The following is a 20,822-nucleotide window of genomic DNA, read 5'->3' on the forward strand; positions in this document are numbered from 1 at the left end:
CAGGTGTTCTCGTTTCCTGAGCCAGAGCACAGCATTGGGCTGTTTTCTATTTTCACCACCCTGGGCGGTATGCAGATACTGTTCCTTGTGTGCGAGCCTGCGCATAACCAGTCACTGGAGCATTTTTACCAGGCTACTTAGTGCTCTTACCCATGTCATCTCTACGTTGGCTTCACTGTCATCCTCTTTTAGCCTGACATTTCCTGGCTCTGGGTATGATGAGTATCTTTTGATTGAAACCTGAATGTTTGAGGCTTTATGTCACAAAACAATCTGGATCTGCTTAAGCGTCTTTAGCTGGCTTCCTCTAGCACTGTGGGGGAATGGTAGGGCTCTCTTACCTTATCACCACGTCACAGAAATAAAAATTCTGAGTTCCCCACTGCATCTAGATGTTCCCCCACTAGATGTTCTGGTTAGCTTTTAACTGTCAGCTCAACAGTCTGGAGCAGTGGTTCCCAGCCTTCCTAAGGCTGCCACCCTTTAATACAGTTTTTCATGTTGTAGGGGCCCCCAACCACAAAATTATTTTGCTGCTACTTCGTAACCATAAGTTTGCTACTGTTATGAATCATAATGCAAATATCTGTGTTTTTTCGATGGTCTTGGGTGATTGGTCTCTGTGAAAGAGACATTCAGACCCCAAAGAAGTTACAACCCACAAGTTAAGAACTGCTGATCTAGGGTCACCTGAGAAGGTGGTCTCAGCTGAGGGACAGCTCAGATTAGGTTGGCAGGGAGAAAACTATCTTGATTGTTAATTGATGCAGAAGGGCCCATACCACTGTGGGTGGCATCATTTCCTAAGAAAACTAACCAAGCACCAGCAAGCCAGCAAGCCAGCGAGCCAGCGAGCCAGCGAGCCAGCGAGCCAGCGAGCCAGCGAGCCAGCGAGCCAGCGAGCCAGCGAGCCAGCGAGTAGCAGTGTTCCTCCACAGCGGCTGCCTCAGGTTGTACTTTGCCTCCTCCAGACCTGAGAGTGTGGAAATAAACCCTTTCCTACCCTTAGATGCTTTAGTCAGAATGTTTAAACCCAGCAACAGAAAGGAAACTCTACAGTGCAGGGGGTTCAACACGGTCAGCCTTACCAATTCCACTGGTAGGGAAAGACAGAAAAGATCTCATCATTTTCCCCATGTGGCCTGGTCACTTTCATGTTAATGCTAAGTTCTCACCAGGCCTTCTCTGACCCTATGTGGAAGAGGAAAGGGGCTCTCCACTGCCAGGAGGTAGAAGGCACAGCTCCCCGTGAGGATCTCGCTACAACCTGTCAGGATAGAAGACTATCCAGGTGACCTGTTGAGGTATCGGGAGTGTGGACACAGCTTTCTCTGTGGGGCTTGGATGAACTAGAACAATGCATGGCAAAACTCTGTGTAGGGAAGCTGCCCTTACCTGGTGTTTGGTGAAAGACAGCACATGTGTGTTGGGGTATTTGTCAACATTTGTTGGTTTCTCTTCACTGGGGATCTGTGCATCAGAAAGAAAACCAAGGAAATTACCACCATCACTGTATTAGTCAGGGTCCATAGAGTCACAGAACTCACGGAGTGTCTCTATCTATTAAGGGAATTTGTTGAAATGACTTACGGGCTGCAGTCCAACTATAGACAGCTGTGGGTGGGAAGTAGTCGCTCAGTCCATGAGATTAGTTGTTTCAGCTGGTCTTCTGTACAAGCTGGAATCCTGAAGAAATAGGTTCCAACAGATGTGCTGGCAAATAAGTGCAGGCAGGTAGACAGGGCCTTCCTTCTTCCATTGTCCTTATGTAGGCCTCTGGCAGAAGGTGTGGCCCAGATTAAAGGTATGTACTGGATTTGGAACTTGCTCTGTCTGAGGCTGGCCTTGAACTCAGAGATCTGCTTACCTCTGTCTCCTGGGATTAAAAGTGTGTACTACTTTGCCTGGGCCTAAGCTTGTCATGACCACAATGCCTCAAGATCTGGATTGAAAGCATAAGTCATCCTATGTCAAGATCTGGCTAAAAAGCCTGTGTCTTCCAACTGCAAGACTGGATCACAGGTGTGCACTCCATTTCTGGGTTGTTGTTCATTCTAGATATAGTGAAGTTGGCAACTATCATCCCAGTCACCCAGGAGCCCACAGGCCCTAGCTGCCCTGTTTCTTTCTTCACCCTTTCAAGTCCTCTCAGGTTTGTTTTAATAAAATATCTAGGGTGTGCATTGTGGTTAAGAGAAGAGGGGATCTGTCTTCTCAGAATGAGCATTAATAGTGACTTCTGTGCAAAGAAAAGTGTGGTCAGATAGGATGGGATTACACGAATGTGCTGGGACAGGACCTCAGGCGCTCTGGGGCAGCATGGCCCACTGAGCCATGGCTGTAGCCCCATCAGAGTCCTTTCCAGAGAACTTTCTGAATTTCTCAGGTCAGTTGACTCTGGGAGTCCCATTTTCCCTGAGCCATTTCTGCTCCCCTGGCCTCATACTAAAGAGTCTCCCTTGTTGGCTGTAGCTTTTGCTACTCCTTCCCTCCCCCCGCCTAAGCTCTGAAGGAAATCGGACTGAGCTACCAACCTCCACCCAGAGAATATTAAATCCATGGATGAAAAACACAGACACACATGGTTGTTCAATTTCAACTTGTCTTATTGGCTCCATTGTTAGGCATTACTAATCTCCCACAACTTCCGTGCCCTCCCCAATACTCTTACCTCAGCACCCCAAATCTGTCCTCAACTTTAGTTGCTCACTTACCTTTAGCCCCAGCTCAACACCCCATCCTTCCGCCTGGGAACAGTCTATGACTGCTTCTCCCGAGATTTCACATGGATGGTCACCTTTTGTCCCTCCAAAGCATGGCAAAAACTCTTTCCTTCCTTTGCATCTGCTAGCTTGCCTATGGGGACCTGGAAGTCCCACCTATTCCTTCTGCCAGGCAATTGGCCCACGGCATCTTTACTGACAGATCAAGAACCAATTAGGAAACAGGACCTTAGCATCAGAACCACCCCTACACTTCCTACACTCTCTGACCATGAGACCTTATTGCCTTTCATCTAATCTAGAGCATCCCTTCCAGGCATAGCTGGCCTGAGAGCCATGCAGGCTGACTTCCAAACAGGGGGCTCACTCTGAGAAGGGCTGGCCTTTTACGGTAAAGAAGAAAACAAAATGCATTGCATTTTCCATTAAAGAAATTGTATTATTGGACCATTGAGCAGGATCATTTGGTCAGAGTACTTGCCACCAAGCCTGACTACCTGAGTTTAGTTACTGGGGTCCACAGGATGGAAGGGAAAAACATACTATCAAACTATCAAAAGTTGTTCTCTGAGTTTCACATGCATGATATGGTGTGTTTTAAGACACACACACACACACACACACACACACACACACACACACACTACATAAATGTAAAACTATATTACTGTGTTCTCCCTTCTTTGTAGGAGTCAAAATGCACCCTTTATATAGAGAGATGGCAGATGTTATTTTCTGTTATCTTTCACAAAAACTAAAGTTTAAAGTTTGCAGTCACATACTGTTTCCCCCAAAATTGCCTTTTGTCTTTCATTTTCCTCTTAGACATTTTAATTAAAAACTAATATGGAAAAGTGGGGCTTATTTTGCATACACTGAAATATGTAAATTTTGGTACACTTTGATGAGTTTTAGCAGAGGGCAGACTGTATAACACAGGCTTTAATCACATTGGAGAAGTGTCCATGGCTGGAGACATTTCTGGGAGCCAGTTTTCTCCCCTGCCTTCCTCATCCCCTGCCGTTGTGACTGTGTATGTGTAACTCAGTTCTCCTGCTGCAGAAATTCTTGAGAATGGAGCAGACAGACTGGATCCCTCTGCACAGTGTATGTCTGTGATGTGTTAATTCATTCCTAAATATTTCCCACCCGGCTAGTATTTCTTTATGGAGATTCCTCTGGCCTCTTGATGTCTCTTCTCCCTCTCCGTGGCTCTTTTCTTTAAGACTCTGATGTGTCATGGCCTCCAGCAACTGGCCTTCACCTCCAGGTGACCTCAGTCACAGTCCCTGAGTACAGAGTCTCATTGTCCCAGAGAGGCAGTGTTCATGGGTGCTCACAGGGATGCTCTCTCGCCGTGTTAACATCCATCTCTGACATCTGGTGATGTTGAGAATCCTTCCAAGTGCTTATTGGTCGTTGATATGTCCTCATATTTTTGTGAAATATGTGATTTTGTCCTCGGTCCTATTAAAAACTGCATAGTGCTATGTGATAGGAATTTGCTAGACACTGTAAATATGAGAACTTTTAATTTTCCCATCCTGTAGTCTGATCATTTTCTTAATAAGAATCAGGCTTTAATTGGTTGGTGTAAGTTGTCAGTTTTCAATTTTTTACTAGTGCCCTTGTGCCTTTTCTAAAACGTTTTACCTAACTGAAAATTGTGAAGATTGGCCCTTATACTTTCCAAGAAAGCAAATGACATTTGCTTTTACAACGATGTCTACTTCCTACCTCAAATTAATTTCTGAGCATAGGATGGGGTAGAAGTGGGTTAATTGTCATAAAATTAGCCAAGTATCTAATCACTATGTGGTAATAAACTTGCCTTTTCCCATTCAAGTATTTTGCCTTCTCTGGGGAGAATCATTTGAACATATGATTATGAGGTGTTCAGGGACTTCATATTTTACTCCATTCATTGACTTGTCTGTCATTTTTACTAATTTTGTCTTGATTGTTGTAATCAATCTTATATTGGATAATACAAGTCTCCTGTGTATTGTATTCCTTTTCAAAATTATTTCGGCTACCCTATTTATTTTAATTTCTCTACGCATTTTAGAATCGCTTGTATATTTCCTGCTTGAATTTACGTTGACTCTAATCTCAGTTTGGAAAGAACTGATGCTCTAACCCTCGTCTGTGAACATGATGTGTCACTCCATCCAGTCATTTCTCTCCAGCAGATCTTTCTAATTAGCAATAGAATTCATGAGCATACTTCACTACATTAAGCCTTAATTAGTATATTCTTAAGGCTATTAAATTTTAATTTTACATATTTAATTTTAATTGTACATATCCCAGTTACATGTTCCAGATGTAGTGTACACACAACTATTTTTGTGCATTTGCTTGTACACCTAAGCCTACAAAGTCCACACCCTACTTGGATCCTCTCTAAGTATTCGACTTTTGAGTATGGATTTATTATTATCAAGAAGGTAGGTGTCCCGGACGTTTTAGCTTCACAGACGCAAATGCTTTTAATAGCAACTTGTAAGGGCTCCTAAGAAAGGCGTAGAGAGAGTTTTGCTCTCAAGTGAAGAAGGTACAGAATCCATACAAAGCAAAGCTACACTACAAAGCAGCCAGTGCTGTGCTCAAAACGATGAAGTAACCTCATAGAGAAATCATGATGTCCTTGGGGATAAGTCAAAGTCCCTAGTGCTTCAAACATGGGGTGAAAGACTGTGTAGAATGCAGACAGACAGAAGTGTGGGCTTATCAGATGGGAGGGACTAACAGGTGAGTCAAAATGGTGAGAACTGGGAAAGCTGGAGCGCAGTGGCAAGTGCGTCTCCGGTACTCCCATCTTGCTGAATCTTAGCCTGCTAAGGGTAGGAAGCACAGGGGGGATCTGAAGGGGTCGCGAATACCACTGCATTCTAGTTAAAGGATTTAAGCACCCACAGATCCCCCCCCCGCCTCTCTCCAAGACAGTATCTCAGTCTGGGAAGCACTCCCTGGAGACACCAAAGGGACAGCTGTAGTTAATACTGTATTTCGTGTATCTGGGAGGTTTCTGCCCTTGAGGCAGTTTTTGTGACTGAAAAATCACAAATCGGTTATGTGTTTATCAGACTAAACCATCAGTTGATTCAGATACCATATTCTTCGGTATTAAAAGGTGTGAAAGTAGTGCGCTGCAGCTCTGTGATAACCACCTAATTGAATATTCTTTCTCGTTTTGTGTAAATGCCTTTGTCTGTTAAAAATGCTACCAAGCGCGGCCCTGTGGTTACTTTAATTCCATTGCTGATCCTTTCATATGGTTTCCTGTATTCTAAAAGGAAAGCCGTGCATACTTGACTTCTTTAGAGACTTTTCCTTTTATGAATCAGCAGCAGTTTGAATCAGTGTCAGACGCTTTTATAAAGCAGTTAAATCAATGCCTCTGTGTCAGCACTCTTGTTTTAGGTAATGGTGATTTAGCATTCTCACTAAAGGAAATGCCAGCGCACAAAGAGGTCATATTTATTGCTAAGAGAATCTATGATAATAATCATGGAAGGGCTGGGCAAACATGAGGTCCTGGGTTCAAGCCTGTGGACCACAAACCATCATCACCCCTATTACCAGCAGCAGCAGCAGCAGTAGCACTACCACCACTGTTTTTTCATTTTCATGTGTATACAGCCTATGTGTGTATTCATATATATATATATATATATACATATATATATATGAGTGTGTTTATATTTGTATGAGCACATATATGTGTGCTCACTCATAAGTATGAGCATGCATGTAGAGGTCAAAGGTTGACCTCAAAAATTATCTTTTTTTGTTTGCTGTTTTGTTTTGTTTTGGACAGAGTTTCTCTGCACAGCCCTGGCTGTCCTGGAACTCACTCTGTAGACCAGCCTGGTCTCAAACTCACAGAAATTCCCTGTCCCTGCTATCCAAGTGCTGGGATCAAAGGCATGCACCACTGTGAACCAGCACCATGTTTTTTAATCTAATCAAGTTGGCAATCAGAATTAGTCATGATACAAATCTTCAAGGTAGACAAATAGGTAGGGATTGTGTCAGAACACAGCCTCTGGGTGTTTAGTGAGGAGACCAGTTATATGTCACAGCAGGGACAAAGATATTGACCCGATAACCACAAGTAACACAGAAGCCAGACATGGTGGTGCACACCTGTAATCCCAGCACTTGAAAGATGGAGATGGGCAAGTATTTGTTAGTTTAAGAACAACCTGATCTATCTAGTAAGTTCCAGGCTACATAGTGTGACCCAGTATCAAAAGTAAAACAGAAGTAATACAGAAACTTCATTTCACTAGCAGCTTGAATTTTGTCCCCATCACATCTTTAGATTAAACATTTTCTTATTTATTTGAAGATTCCCTTTCCTTTGTATGTAATGTGCCTGGGTGTAAGTGTGGATCGTGTGGGAGCCAGTGTCCATATTGAATGCTTTACTCAGTAGCTCTCTGCCTCCCCCTCCCTCCCTCCCTCTCTCCCTCCCTCCATCCCTCTCTCCCCCTCCCTCCCTCCCTCCCTTCCCTCCCACATCTCTGCTTCCCTCCCTCCCCCCCCAACAAACACCAGCAAAACCCAGGAATCCCCACCTCCACCCCCCAGAGCTGGCTGGCATGGCAACTGCAAACTGTACCTGTTTATTTGATGCCTCTTGTTAACTAGCATACATGTGGCTCTTCTCTCGTGTGTGGCAAGCACTTCAGCAACCAAGCCATCTCTCCAGCCTCAAAGATTCCCTTGCTTTTTAAAGTGATTTGTTTCATTTATGTGTGTGTATGTCTCTGTGTCTGTGTATATATGCACACACGGATCCCATGGAGTTGAAGTTAAAGGCGGTTGTGACCACATGTGGGTGCTGAGAACTGAACTCAGGTCCTCTGCAAGAGCAGGCAGCACTTTAACCTGCTGAGCCATCCCCAGCCCCACTTCCTCTTCTCTTTTGGTTTCTCTCCCAATATCCAGGTTCATCAGAAATCAAGTTGGCTGAAAATGATGGACAGGAACTTAATACTAATCAGTCCTCTAGAAGATGGGTGTCAGCTCCAACGGACTCCTTTCAAAAATGGGGTACAATTGATATAGCAAGTTTATTTGCTTCACACTTCTGGACATTAAGCCATTAATAGTAATTAATTTCGGTTCTGCGAGGCTTAGGCCTTGGCAGTTCTTTGGGGAGTCTTATGTGTGATGATGATTCCTGGAGTTACAGTCAAGTGCGCACAACAGTACTGGGGTCAGGGGAAGCAAGATGGCCCCCTGCTACATCAGCAGTGGGTGCTGGCTGTTGACCAAAGCTCCTGAGCTCTTCTTCATCAGGTCTCCATCCTCTAGCAAGTGACACTGGACACTATCAGGGTCACAGGAGAACAGGAGCAGGGTCTGTGAGCCTCTTCAAGGCCTAGGCTGTGGAATTCATTTTCTTCACCTTCTTCTGGGATAGATTTAAAGAAGCTAGCACAGTGTCCAAGCAGGAGGAGAGCAGCATCTCTTCACGTATTTCAACATGGGTTTCCCCAAAAGCATTTGAGCTGGAAACAGAGGCAAGACACACAGAAGCAGGAAAACCTATGCACAGAGTGCAGCCAGTGGTTGGGTACTATACCCTGCAAATTCCTATATGGTCAGGGACTTGCTGGATGGAAATGTGAAAGCTTAGAGCATGGGAAGCGTAGAGACTGTTGCTTCTAGGCCATCTCCTCTTCCTAACTGGATATGGTGGTGCTGGGAGAGGCAAAAGAGAGAAAAAAATATGCAAGTAGGTGGATGTAAGGAGCGGAACAAGACAGGAGCCTCTCCCCAGGTTACAGAGGCAAATATCCACTCTCAGGGCCTCCTGGAGCCCCATGCTTCTGCTTGCTTTCCGGTTTGTATTTATCTTATATGTCTGTATGCATGTGTGTCTACTAGGCTGTATGTGTAACAAAAACACACACACACACACACACACACACACACACACACACACTCCTGCAGAGGCCAGAAGAGGGTGACAGATCCCTGGGAACAGGTTCACAACTACCTGACCTGGGTGTGAACTAAACTTGGATTCTCTGGAAGAGCAGCAAGGGCTGGTAACCACTGAGCCATCTATCCAGGCCACATTCAAGTACTTCTTATTATTAAGCAGATTGTACTTTTAAGATTTATTTTTGCTTTACGTGTATGTTTGCTTACATGTATGTATGTTCACCATATGTGTCCCTGGTGCTGGGGGTGGAGGGGTGGGTGTGGGTGTGGCTAGAAAAGGGAGCTGGAGTTAGAGACAGCGGTCAGCCACCTTGTGGGGGTCAGGGACTGACCCCAGGTCCTCTGCAAGAGTGGCAAGTGTGCTTAACCATTGAGCCATATTGCCAGCTCCCTACTCACTGCATTTTTTAGAGCCCCTGAAACTCTGCAACAGCTTCCACATGGAAGAGACCATGACTGTCTGCAGTGTGCGGTGTGCACGTACACTTTTCAAGTCCAGTGCTGTCTCTGACACAGGGCAGAACCACAGTTCGCATATTGTGAGTAAAAGAAGGCTGAGGATTATGCTCTTAATAGGAAAAGACGGAGGGGAGTGGTGTGTGGGAGCCCTGCCACGCCCTTCCAGCTACACATTCTAGGTTCTGTTGAAGTAAGGATGGGAAGGCTAAGAGGATGCTTTAGACTACCCCAGACCTGAGGTTTAGAAACTATCTTGGCAGTCGAGGTTTGGTTTTCCGAGCCGGTTCTCTGCTCTTTTCCAGTGTCTGAGGTGGGCTCTCACCCATGGAGAACAGTGAGCATAGAAATACTGTTCTTCACCAGCATTTTTTTTTTTACAACTCTTCCTTAGAGCAAACAGAAATCACTTTCTCTAATTTCTACCTCTAGCCTTTAAGTCTACAAACCAAACCCAGTGTTCTTTCACAAGCCTTCTTTCAAAGTGAGTTTCCCCCATTGGCAGCTTACATGACAAGAGCTGGCCTATCTGCTTTAATGAAACCCAAAGGGAACATTATCTTGAATAATTACATGAGTACACGTGGCAAGTTCAGGGGCTGGGTATACTGTCTTGTGGCTTCGAAATGTGTGGTAGAAGACATCAAGAGTTGACAGATTAGTTGGGAATTTGTCGAGAGTATTAATTACAGACTTGGAAATCTTGGTTAGTGACAGTCTGTCTTGTCGCATCTTGCGAATGTGATCAAAGTCATTTCAGTACTTATTTGGTGGTGCCTAACCACGATGTGTGAAGAATGAAGCTTTTCACTAGAAATCATTGGGAAATAGGGTGCACTTTGAAGGAAGAAGTTCCTGAACATGCCTTCCCCTCCATACTTCTTCCTCCTCTTTCTCTTTTTGGTGAGTCTCCAAAGAGTCTCCATTGTTTCTAAACACCTGAAGTGTTTGGGGGAGGGCTGAGGGGGGGTTCTTAAAATATGGATAGCACACAAGGACAAAGTGGCATCCATAGAAGTGGCTTTTAAAGCCACAAAAAGAAACTATGAGGCCTGGAGGTTGTTGTGGTGCAGTCAGTCAAAGACTTTACAAAGACTTGAAGTGTCAGAGTTCAGTATGAAGTTGCTTAGGGGAAAGGAAAACAGGCCTCTGCCCTTGTTCAGTTCTAGAAAAATAATTCTTTATTTTTGCTTCCTTGTATGGGTGGTGGGTGGATGGTTGGGATGGTGCTGGTGTCTAAATCATAGAAAATGAAAGAGAAACACAGCCCTGGTCTGCAACCTCCCTCCCTTCTTCTAGGAAGTCTGACCTGATGTGCCTGCACTGTCTAGCAGAGTGGGTCGATCACTCGTCGACTTTGCGCAGTTGGAGAGGCCGGGAAGGGACTGACGTCTAGCCTTGGTTTGTTTAGTGGTCCACTGCAGTATCTGGGACCCTCCTTACTGCCTTCTAGACTCTGTTGGCACCTTTCTGGTGAGATGAAGCAGATCTTTTCAGCGGCTCATATATTCAGAAGTTCTTGTCAGTTGCCTCTGTGCGCCAGAGGGTGGCACTCCAGAGGTGGAGAGGAAGGGCGGGAAGAAGGAAGGAGTGGAGAGAAGGCAGCTTTAAGTCTCAGACCTAGGTTTCTAGTTATCAAGATGTCTGAGCCAAGAGCCGCTACCCTCAAACCCTTACGGGGGGGGGGGGGACTTAAGTTTCGGCTCAACCCGGGGGTCAGAGACTTAGAGGTTTTAAAGAAGACACGGCTTGTTTAGAAACAATAACTCCTGTGTTATTTGTGTAACCCAAAATGTTTTGCACTTCTGAGGAGCAGATTGCAAGTCCTCCATAAGCTAGACCACATCTGACCTGTCCCTCTGTGTCATGTCTTGCAGTTGCTGAATTTGTGCGAGTCCGTGAAGGATGACTCCCTGAAGGTGATCTCTGCCTTCAATATTCCACACACCACCATCCACGCACCAACAGCGGGAACCCCCAACACCGGGGCTGCGGAGGCCTTCTCCCCGGCGCCCACGCAGCCACTGGTGCAGAATGGGACGCGGTCTCGACTGGCCAAGCTGTGAGCCAGGCGAGAAATTTAGTGTCCCATCTTCCGAATATTTGGCTAGAACCGGAGCAGAGGGCAAAGTGGCAGATGCAGGGCAACCACCTTGGGGAATTTCATCAGGCAGAGGAGGAGGTCCGGCTAAGGCTGGCAAGGAGCACGACAAGTTGTCCGGGAGAGGGAGCCCTAGATGGACGCCCCAGTAGCATAGTGACTTATCCAGGTCTAGTAACCTCCCTGGCCCTTGCCTTGACTTCTCCCAGCCATGGCCATGGATCCCCAGACAATCGTCTCGCCCACCGCACGGTGCCACCAAAGATCTCTACCGTCAGCGGTGACTCAGATTCACAGAGACTTCGAAAGACATTGGGGCTGGGTGAAAAAAAAATCAAAACATAAAAATCAAACACCCTTAGGCAAAAGGGGTGGAGGAAAGCTCCACCCTCTCCAAGCTCGGGCAAAAGTTCAACAAGGGATGATTAGTGAATCAGACTTGCTCCAACTCTGTGAGGAAATGCGCTGTCGAGAGCGGAGAGCTTAAGCCCGGAGTCGCCCTAGTCTTACCAGGTAGGCGATCTCCGGACCGCAGGATCATGCGCAACAAGTTTCTCCTCGCTAAACTGTTACCTAGCCTTCAGAAAAGCGTACGTGTGAAAAGTTTAATATATTAAACGGTAGAAAGGTGCTCCGGCGACTTGGAAAGGTAGGGATGGCGGGTCTGGGGAATAGTTGGAATAAAGTGTTTTTGGAATTTGGAGAGATTACACAGGCGGAAATGAATTTCTCATTTGTGTTCTGACTTGGCGTTGCCCAGTTTCGTTCTCATCTCTAGCCATCGTCTCGATTCCCTTCCTCCACATCGTTGGCAGCCTCGGGAAGGCACCGGTGATCCACTGGCCCTTCCCACCTTGCTCTTCCCCGCCGTCAACTCCGATCCCAGGAGTTCTCCCGACCCAACCCTAGAAACTGCAAGGGCCCAAATGCCCGCGGCTACCTTACTTGAGGCACTTGGTGGAAGCTCCCCTGACTGCCTTGTTCGCGGGTGATGCAAGAGCCTCCGCCTCCAGCCCGGCTTCCTAATTCAGCCCTAAATAAGAGCACATAGCCCAGTCCGTTGCTTTCCCCAGTGCCTGTAAATTTTCTTTTAGTGTGTCCAGGGTTGCAAAATCGGAAGACTCCAGAGCAACCTGCTCCTACGAAGAAACACCGGAGCTTTCCCCACCCCCAACCCCCCCATCCCTGTGTGGTTCTTCTCTAGTCTAAGGCTGAGGCGCCTGGCTGCCCGCTGAGGGCGTGGAGCAGGCAGACTTGTTACTGGTTTTGGACTCCCGGAGTAGCAGCAGCAGATTGGGCTGCATGGGTGGGATGCCGAGTGGTCGGTCAAGGCACAGTACTGGTTCACAGCCTTGGTCAAGACAGACCTGCATCCATGCCCTTGCCCTGTGCTCTCTTATAGCGATCGTCCCTCACCTCCAGCAAGGCTTTGTCCTGAGCCCCCCAGTTTCCCTGGGAACCAATAACTTCTTAACCAATAACTCGCTCAGGATTCACCTAAGAGCCAAGATTTAGCCTGGGGCTTTGCTGTGTCACCGTGACGTTAGGTCCGCTTATAAACATCAAAATGACCAAGATGGTCCAACGGTGGGACGACAGGCCACCTGACACTTGTTCCTCATGAAAAGGCCATGTCCCTCTTGCTGCCAGCCTGGATGCAGGTTGGGTAGCCCTTAAATCGAGTTTCTTTAATCCTCACGTGTGGGGACGATCCATTTCCAGACCAGCTACTCTCGGCCGCCGCTGTGAGAGAAGAGGTTGGGGGTGGGGACGCACATGGCACCATTGACTTCGAGACTTCGGTTAGGGTCACGAAGGCCTCAGGAGGGTCAGGGGATTTTTCAACCCCCTTCTGGCTTTCCTAGCTTGCCCTGAATTCCGCTGTTCCGCGGCCGCCAGCTTCAGCGGGCCGATGGGTAGACAGTTCCAGGCGGTACTCTGTGAGCCCAATAAATTTTGAGGATCCCAGTACAGCTCATGGCGCAACAGTCTTTATTTGGTAGCCCACCTCCTTTTCCTTGTTTATTCTTTTCGAGTTAACTTTCTCATTCCCCTATTTTATCTGCTTTATCGTGCACGCCCATCGCTCCCCGAAGCCTCCCTGGTCTCTCAACTGTCCTTCCCACCACCAGCTCTGCACTGGGGAAACAAACATATAGAACACAAAAACAACAACAACAAAACAAAACAACACACACACACACACACACACACACACACACACAAAACCAGGGAGAGCCTAAATGAGGACAGAAGGCGGCGGTGATGAAGAGTCCCGCTTGTGGCATAGCCGAGGAAGGGCAAGCATCTTTCTGATCTGGGTCCCCGGAGGCCAGGAATTCTTGGAAAGGACAGTACCCATCCTTGCACCAATCTAGTCCCTTTGGTTTGGGGCTGAGAAGCTCCGCAAACCAAGGGAGCAGGGGCGCCTCCTGAGGCTTCCAACTGGCGGCCGCGGCCAGGCTGGACACAGAGCAGCGTGCCCTGAGCGCCCCCTAAGTTCCGCTCTGCGAGGTGGCCGCCACGGGCGGACCGGGAGGGGCGGGTACATTCTGAGTGGAGGATGGGCGTGCATGCAGCTGCCCACAGGCCAAGTCACTAGGGTAAACACGCCGGGGTGGGCGGCGCACGCAAACTGCAGGACAGCCGGTGGGGCCACCCTCCCCACTACCTGTCGCAGCCTGCACGCGCCAGCGGCCTGGGGGCCGTGGGGGGTGGGACTTACCTTCCGGCTTGCCCGGGCCGGACTGAGCGGGGGGCGGAGCCCGCGGTGATTGGGCGCCGGAGCGGGGGCTCAGTAAGAGCAGAGTGGCTGGGGCAGGCTGCTTTCACTTCGCTCCCCGCAGGCACTGGGTCAACAGCTTGTTGGAGCTCTGCGGTCCTTGCCGCCGCCGCCGTTGTCGTTGCAGTCACCGGATTCCTGCAGCCGCTCCGCGAGCTGTGTTCCACTTGGATTCACACCACCTCCGCTGCCCCCGCCGCCACCGCCTCGGCGCCCTTCCCCTGGCCCTCGTCCACCCAATGTCTGACTCTGATTCTCGGACTGAGAAACGCAAGGTAAACACTCCTCGACTCCCGGGGCGCAGGCTGGGGATGGATAGAAGACAGGCGCCGCAGCCACCTCTGCGGCTTCATCTGTCTCTGGTGTCGCACGTGCGGGTGGAGGCGCTGGTTTGTCCCGCGTGGCGCGCGGCTGCAGGAGGCGAACGCTGGGAGTCGGGTCGAGGTCTCTGCGTGCCAAGGCACTTCTGGGGAAGGGTCGTGGGCACAGAAGCTGCGGGCTCTTAGCCGAAGACCGGGTTGGGCCGGGATGCTGCACGAGGGGCCGCTGAGGCATCTCTCGCGGGCCAGGAGGGCGCGTGGTCTCGGCTTGGAGCGGAGGTCCCGCTTCGTAGTGCCCGTAGTGCGTCCAGCCGGGAAGCGTCGCCGCGACCCAGACGGCCCGGGAGAAGTAGCCGCGCAGTAGCGGCGGGCGGGTAGACTTAACTCTTCGCTGGCGCGGGTTCATTGCGGAGGTTTGAGTATTAAAATCACACGCGCCCAGACTTTGCTTGTACTCACTCAAGCCAGTTTGGCCACAGTGGTCAATTTCGCCTTTCCGGATGTCGCGGGCGGCCCGGTTCTTTTTGCGAGCGTCCTGTGGATATTGAGGAGCGCCGTATCTACAGGAGACAAGAGACCCCGTAAGCCCCCTAGGATCACTTAGGCTACGCGTGTTCCGAGCTCCAGCCAGCTGACTGCCCTGTCTACTCCTTCTAGCCCGATCGCACCAAGACCCAGTCGCATAGGCTAGCGGACCCCTGAGCTCGCGAGCCTAATGCACCCGAGGCAGGCACTGCTTGTGCAAGGCTAACTGAACAGTGGGGGCGGAGGTCTGGATGTGCACGCCCGAGACCGGAGAGGGTCGTTCATATTTGGTGCATGTCGGTAGCACATGGGGGCACAGCAGGTGAAGTTGCTAAGAAGTTCGGCTAGGGACTGCGGGGGCCGTTAGGGCCTTTGCCCGGAGTGGCCTGGAGTGTGATCGTGGCCCCATGCGGATCTCCGAGGGGTGCGGGTCTCGCTTTGTCTCTAATGTCCCGATGCCTTGGCGGCGGGAATTCCCGCAAGGCGCGCGGCGTCCGGGCCGGGCCCTGGGGCGGGGCGGGGCGCAAAGCAAAGCAGCCCGGCCCCCTAAGTTCCAGCCGTAGCTGCGGCGGCCGGCACAGTCTGCGCGGCGCTGGGAGGCGAGTTTGTCAACAATCGCCTTGCCTTCGGCTGCCTGACCCGTAGGCGCCGCCCCCGCCGCCTCTGCCCATTGGTTACGGTGAGGAGCGACTGCGCGCGGGCCAATGGGGAGCACTAGCAGCCGGCGCCAGGGGCGCAGGGCTGGCGGTGCCCGCGCGGCGGCGGGAGCTGCGCGCGAGGGGCGGAGCGGGAGGAGGCGGAGGATGATCCCGGCGGTGGCCGGTGCAGCGCGAGCCAGAGGCGCGGCGCGCGAAACCTTGGGCTCCCCGGCGGAGCGTGGCGGAGGGCGGACGGGCAGGCGAGGGGCCCTGGAGCCCAGGACCCGGCTTTGTTTCCCTTGCCTTCTCGGTGGCTACGTGCAGGGGTCGTCCGATCGGCACAACACGCTGCGCTCCGAAGGGAAGGGGCGGACGTGAGTCTCCGTGTGGTGGCCCGGGGAGGGAAAGAGTCAGCCTTGCGCCGGGTATTGCCAAGCGCACGTAGCTAGGTGTGGAACTTTCAAAGGGATGTCTCTGAAGGCCCCCATTTGGAAGTGTGCACATTTCGGCAAGGTTGCACGGGAGAGAAGTGGTTTAGTGTTTGGGGTGGCGCTCAGGGCAGGCAGCAGGAGGGACCTTGCGGCCGAGGGCGCCCGACCCGGGCGGAGCTGCGCTCGGAGTTACAAACTCTATTGTGACGCACTTACTACGACTGACGGCCGCTGCCAAACCTTCTCCAGACTTGCTGCCCTCAGCATTTTCGGCAAACAATGGGGCCGGAGCAGGGAAGGCGGCCAGCCGCCTGCAATCTCTGCATCTGCGCCGGCTCCTGTGCTCCAGCGCCGCATCTGAGCCCGGGAAATGGGAGCCCGCTGGGATTTTCAGACTTGATTCAAGTTTGTCCTGAAGGAAAAGCACGAAATGTAGACTTCCCATGAGCTGCTTCTCCTAAAACTTCTGTGGTTGTGTATGTGCGTGAGCGCACCAACTGACTCCACAAGCTATGGAGTTGATACTTTGTTTTGTTTGGTAGTCTGATTTAGTTTCACCCTGCATCAAAATAAACACACCTTCATTATTTTGGGTGCACTTTTGATCTTACTTGGAAGATAGTCAGAAAAGCAAACAACATAACAAAGAATCTGAGGTTGACTCTAGAATTCTTAACGAGTGGATGAAATGATTTTAAAACTTAATTTGCTGAAGATAATCGTTTTGTTGTCTCTCCTCCCCTCCGGTTTCCTTGCAGAAAAAAAGACCAAATGGCCAAGCAACCTTCTGATGTAAATTCTGAGTGTGACAGAGAAGGTGGACAATTGCAGCCTGCTGAGAGGCCTCCCCAGCTCAGGCCTGGGGCCCCTACCTCCCTACAGACAGAATCGCAAGGTAATCCCGACGGCGAAGGGGACCGCTGCCCCCACGGCAGCCCTCAGGGCCCGCTGGCCCCACCGGCCAGCCCTGGTCCTTTTGCTACCAGATCCCCACTTTTCATCTTTGTGAGAAGATCTTCTCTGCTGTCCCGGTCCTCCAGTGGGTATTTCTCTTTTGACACAGACAGGAGCCCGGCACCCATGAGTTGTGACAAGTCAACACAAACCCCAAGTCCTCCTTGCCAGGCCTTCAACCATTATCTCAGTGCAATGGGTAAGCTATAGCTAGGTAAGGGGCAGTTGGTGTGTGCTTGTTTGAATATCGGTTTCAACGCTGTTGGGGAGCATTTAAAGCCTCATAGAATTGCTCAAGCGACTCATTCTATATTTTGATAAAAACAAGATGTATGGAGATCTCAACAGTTTTTTTTAACTTGTAGAGTTTGTTGTGAATTTATGGATGTGCAAACATCAGCTTTGAGCTGCAAAGTTTGAATCGGTGGCCTTCTAGCCAAAGTTTATAACTGTGGTAGAGTTGGTTTTAACCACTAAGCTTAGGTGTTCATGTCATTGTGTTAGAAAGGAACAGGGTCAGATATATAAGATAGTTTAATAACCACCAGGCATGTAAAGGGAGTGATGGGCAACTTGATCATTCCTGAAGACAGCCTCTGGAAGGTGAAGTGTGTGCCAGCATAGAACCACGGTAGAACCCTGAAGATGGCTTTATGCACCAGTTCTCCTTTAAGCTCAGTTTTGCCTCAAGGGATTTAGTATGGATGGTTGAGATTAGATTGTAGATTTTTATTTCAGGGGCTAAAGTCAGTTGTAGAATCTTCTAAAAACTATATTCTTAGTTTTGAGATTGCATGCATAAAAATTGCATCTGATCAAACTCATCCACTTCCCCAACTTCTCCCCTTAACACCTCCCAGCTCAGCTGGAGAACCTTAACCAGGAGTGGCAGAAAATATCCATGGTGATGCCTAGTGCAGCTGATGAGGAAACAGAGCTGGTGGGGACTTGGCAGTTTGGAGAGTGTTTACCCCATCAGCATTAAAGTTGCCCCTGATTACATCCAGGGGGACACGAGTTCTTAGACTACAAGTGTTTCTGTATCACATCCTAACCAGGTGTGCAGATTTAGAAGTCAAATATCTCAACCTTTGAACATTGACAACTACTTTAGATCCTTTAGTCACTGTTAAAAGTCAAATTGAGACATCGGCAGACTTGATTTAACTCTTAAGATCCCATAGCTTGTACCTTGGCTGTGCACATTTTGGGTACACCCCAGGGAAGGGATGGCTCTGTGGTTGCTTCTCCACCAAGAGAAAAACTATGTATTCTGATCCTTATCATCCACAATCACGCTTGGTATGTGTCTAGCTACCCAGACTTACAGATGGCATTAGGAACTTGCTATGGTGTCAGTCAACATTTCGTATATGAACCGTTCTGGGGACTGTTAAGCCCTCCTAACCCAAAGGACCTGGAAGTCTTGTGTCTACTACAACTTTAGCTATTGCTTGTAGAAGTGCTTCTCAACAGGCACTTGCTACCGTTCTACCATGAAATACACCCAGTATGTGCATACATCTGCAGCATGTGCTGAGTTAACAAAGCCCCCTGGTGTACGTGCTTAAAAACCTGTGCACTTTAAGAACCCTCTGGAAGCTATTAGAGTCTTAATACTGTGAGCCTAGGTAATGGTCTCTGCAGGTGGTGGGGTAATCTGGGGAAATATTTTCTCCTTTCCTGTTAACTAGGAGTAGTGAGTGAGTTAAGGCATTTTCTAATGTGCAGATAGTCTCAGTGGTTTTGTTTTGGGTCCTGTACCATTTAGGAAGCTAATTGCAGTATAATTTGCCATGATTTGAGATGACTGATCACAGTCACAGTCTAAATTCTTAGGCCTTACTAATGGTCATGCCTGTGAAGTGTCAACTACATTCCGGTAGGTTGGGATGATGTCAGTTTAAAGGTTTAATGCATGAGTTTAGACAGCAGGTGACTGGGGTTCATGTGAGGTTAATGCACCAAAGTAGGTTTTGAACACTAAGTTCTTGAGAGATTTGTTTTGGGGAGAGGGTATGTTCGGATGGGACGGGTCAGAAATTACTGACAGGAGCTTCCAGGGACTAAGCCACTACCTAAAGACTATACATGGACTGACCCTGGACTCTGACCTCATAGGTAGCAATGAATATCCTAGTAAGAGCACCAGTGAAAGGGGAAGCCCTGGGTCCTGCTAAGACTGAACCCCCAGTGAACTAGACTGTTGGGGGGAGGGCGGCAATGGGGGGAGGGTTGGGAGGGGAACACCCTCCCATAAGGAAGGGGAGGGGGGAGGGGGATGTTTGCCCGGAAACCAAAGAATTATTATTAAGTATTAAATAAATTTAAAAAAAAGAAATTACTGACAGGATAAGAGGACCTAGCCAGATGTGAGGTTATTAAACACACTCAGAGTTTCTGACTTCTGCCTGTAAACTACTTAGGCTCAGCTAAGAGGTGATCTCTTTATCTTTTGGACTTGTTTAATACTTTTTTTTACTCAACCATAAGATCTTCAATGCTGCTTTTGATAAGTTATTGCAAAATACATTTTTCACAAAGGAGCCTTTATGATCCGTATAAACCACTGGGTGCACAGAGGTCCAGCTTAGCCAGGGCTCCTCTTTTCTGTTGGCAAGTTGAAGTAGGAGACAAAGTGTGTCATAAAGCCACGCCCCCCTCCACTGATGTGTCGTGATTGTTCCTTGAGCTTTCCCCACTAAGGCAAATTCTCCTACGAGCTGAGCCCCGGGTATCTTCCCTGAAATGGGAAAGGAAGGGTCTCATTGGAGATACATGGCAAGCAGACACTCTGTTAGAGATGTCGGCAGAGTTTCCTCCATATCTATCCCACTGTTTTGAAAACATCTTGCAAGAACATTTTGTTTGCTGTTTGGAAGTCAGTGCAGTGAAACTATTGTTTTGCTAGATACTAGCCTCCATTTACTCTGGGAGGATTGACTTGCCAAACCATTTCTTGGTGAATGACTGATTATCTTTAAAAACAAAACAAAACAAACCTTCCCCACTGGATGCCTTTTCTAGTGTTTTTATGCTACCTATGTTTTTCGCACCAATTGACCTTTGCGCACATTCTCATCTGAAGCATAGTCAGTGTGAGCTTGGAAATGCACGGCAGATGAATATTGTCAGTGAGGACTCTGAAGTGTTTGTGAATGTCTCCAACTTTGGACTGGCATGGCAGAACCTCGTCATCTTTGCACCCCTCAGTGTCCTATGCCATGGGCCCCTGCTTTAGACTGAGAGCTTCATGTGCAAGGCAGGACATCCTGCAGACGCCAGTTTGTGTGGCCAACAGAAACCGTTGGACCTGTGGAGCTCTGTCTGTGAGCCTGTGTTTTGTTCTTACAGTGTTGGGAATGGAACTCAGATCCCACCTAAGCACATATCCAATCCCAGCGTATCTGAGGTGGCACGGTAGGTGTCCTCTGACCTCTGAGTATGCGCCCCTATCATAGACACAGGGACAGTGTGTACACACTTACATGAGTAAATGAAGTAATTTCTTGAGCCATCTCTGTAGACATTCAGGGCATCTGCACAGAGGGGCCAGCTCATTTCTTTTTCTTGCCTTATTGCACTGAGTAGAGCTTTGTAATCTTGTTTGGTAGATGTGATAAAGGCAGTCTTAAGGATTAGTGGCTTTCTGTCTAAAGAGTAAAGTCGTTTACTAGATTAGCTGTAGGTATTTGGGGATAGTTGTTAATAAAGATTAGGACATTTTTTAACTGAACTCCTAAGTCCTGAGAATTTTCAGAGTTAGACTTTAGTGAAGTGTTGGTGCCATGGTTCTGTCAGCCTGTTGGCACGGTGTGGTGCAGGGTTTAAACATTGTTAAATGCTCTTATGCGCCCGGGATAGAGTCTACTTGGGCAAAACGTAATTGTGTACAATGCTGGATTGAATTGAGTATTTTATTATTTTT

At 48.7% G+C, this 20,822-nt stretch overlaps 2 protein-coding genes across 3 annotated transcripts in view; both read left to right on the forward strand.

Moving 5' to 3' along the window:
• The window catches only part of Acoxl (acyl-CoA oxidase-like), a 305,952-nt gene extending 291,651 nt beyond the window's left edge, over positions 1 to 14,301 (forward strand). For both annotated transcript variants that reach the window (NM_001106508.2, NM_001415677.1), the window contains one exon: positions 11,021 to 14,301. In NM_001106508.2, the coding sequence (NP_001099978.1) occupies positions 11,021 to 11,209 (189 nt within the window). In that variant the 3' untranslated portion in view covers positions 11,210 to 14,301. The remainder of the gene's footprint in view (positions 1 to 11,020) is intronic.
• The window catches only part of Bcl2l11 (Bcl2-like 11), a 37,289-nt gene continuing 30,518 nt past the window's right edge, over positions 14,052 to 20,822 (forward strand). The window contains 2 exon segments of the mRNA NM_171988.3: positions 14,052 to 14,301; positions 16,699 to 17,093. Of these exon segments, the coding sequence (NP_741985.1) occupies positions 16,712 to 17,093 (382 nt within the window). The 5' untranslated portion in view covers positions 14,052 to 14,301; positions 16,699 to 16,711.

Source organism: Rattus norvegicus, chromosome 3, assembly GCF_036323735.1.
Source record: "Rattus norvegicus strain BN/NHsdMcwi chromosome 3, GRCr8, whole genome shotgun sequence".
NCBI classification, from domain to species: domain Eukaryota; kingdom Metazoa; phylum Chordata; class Mammalia; order Rodentia; family Muridae; genus Rattus; species Rattus norvegicus.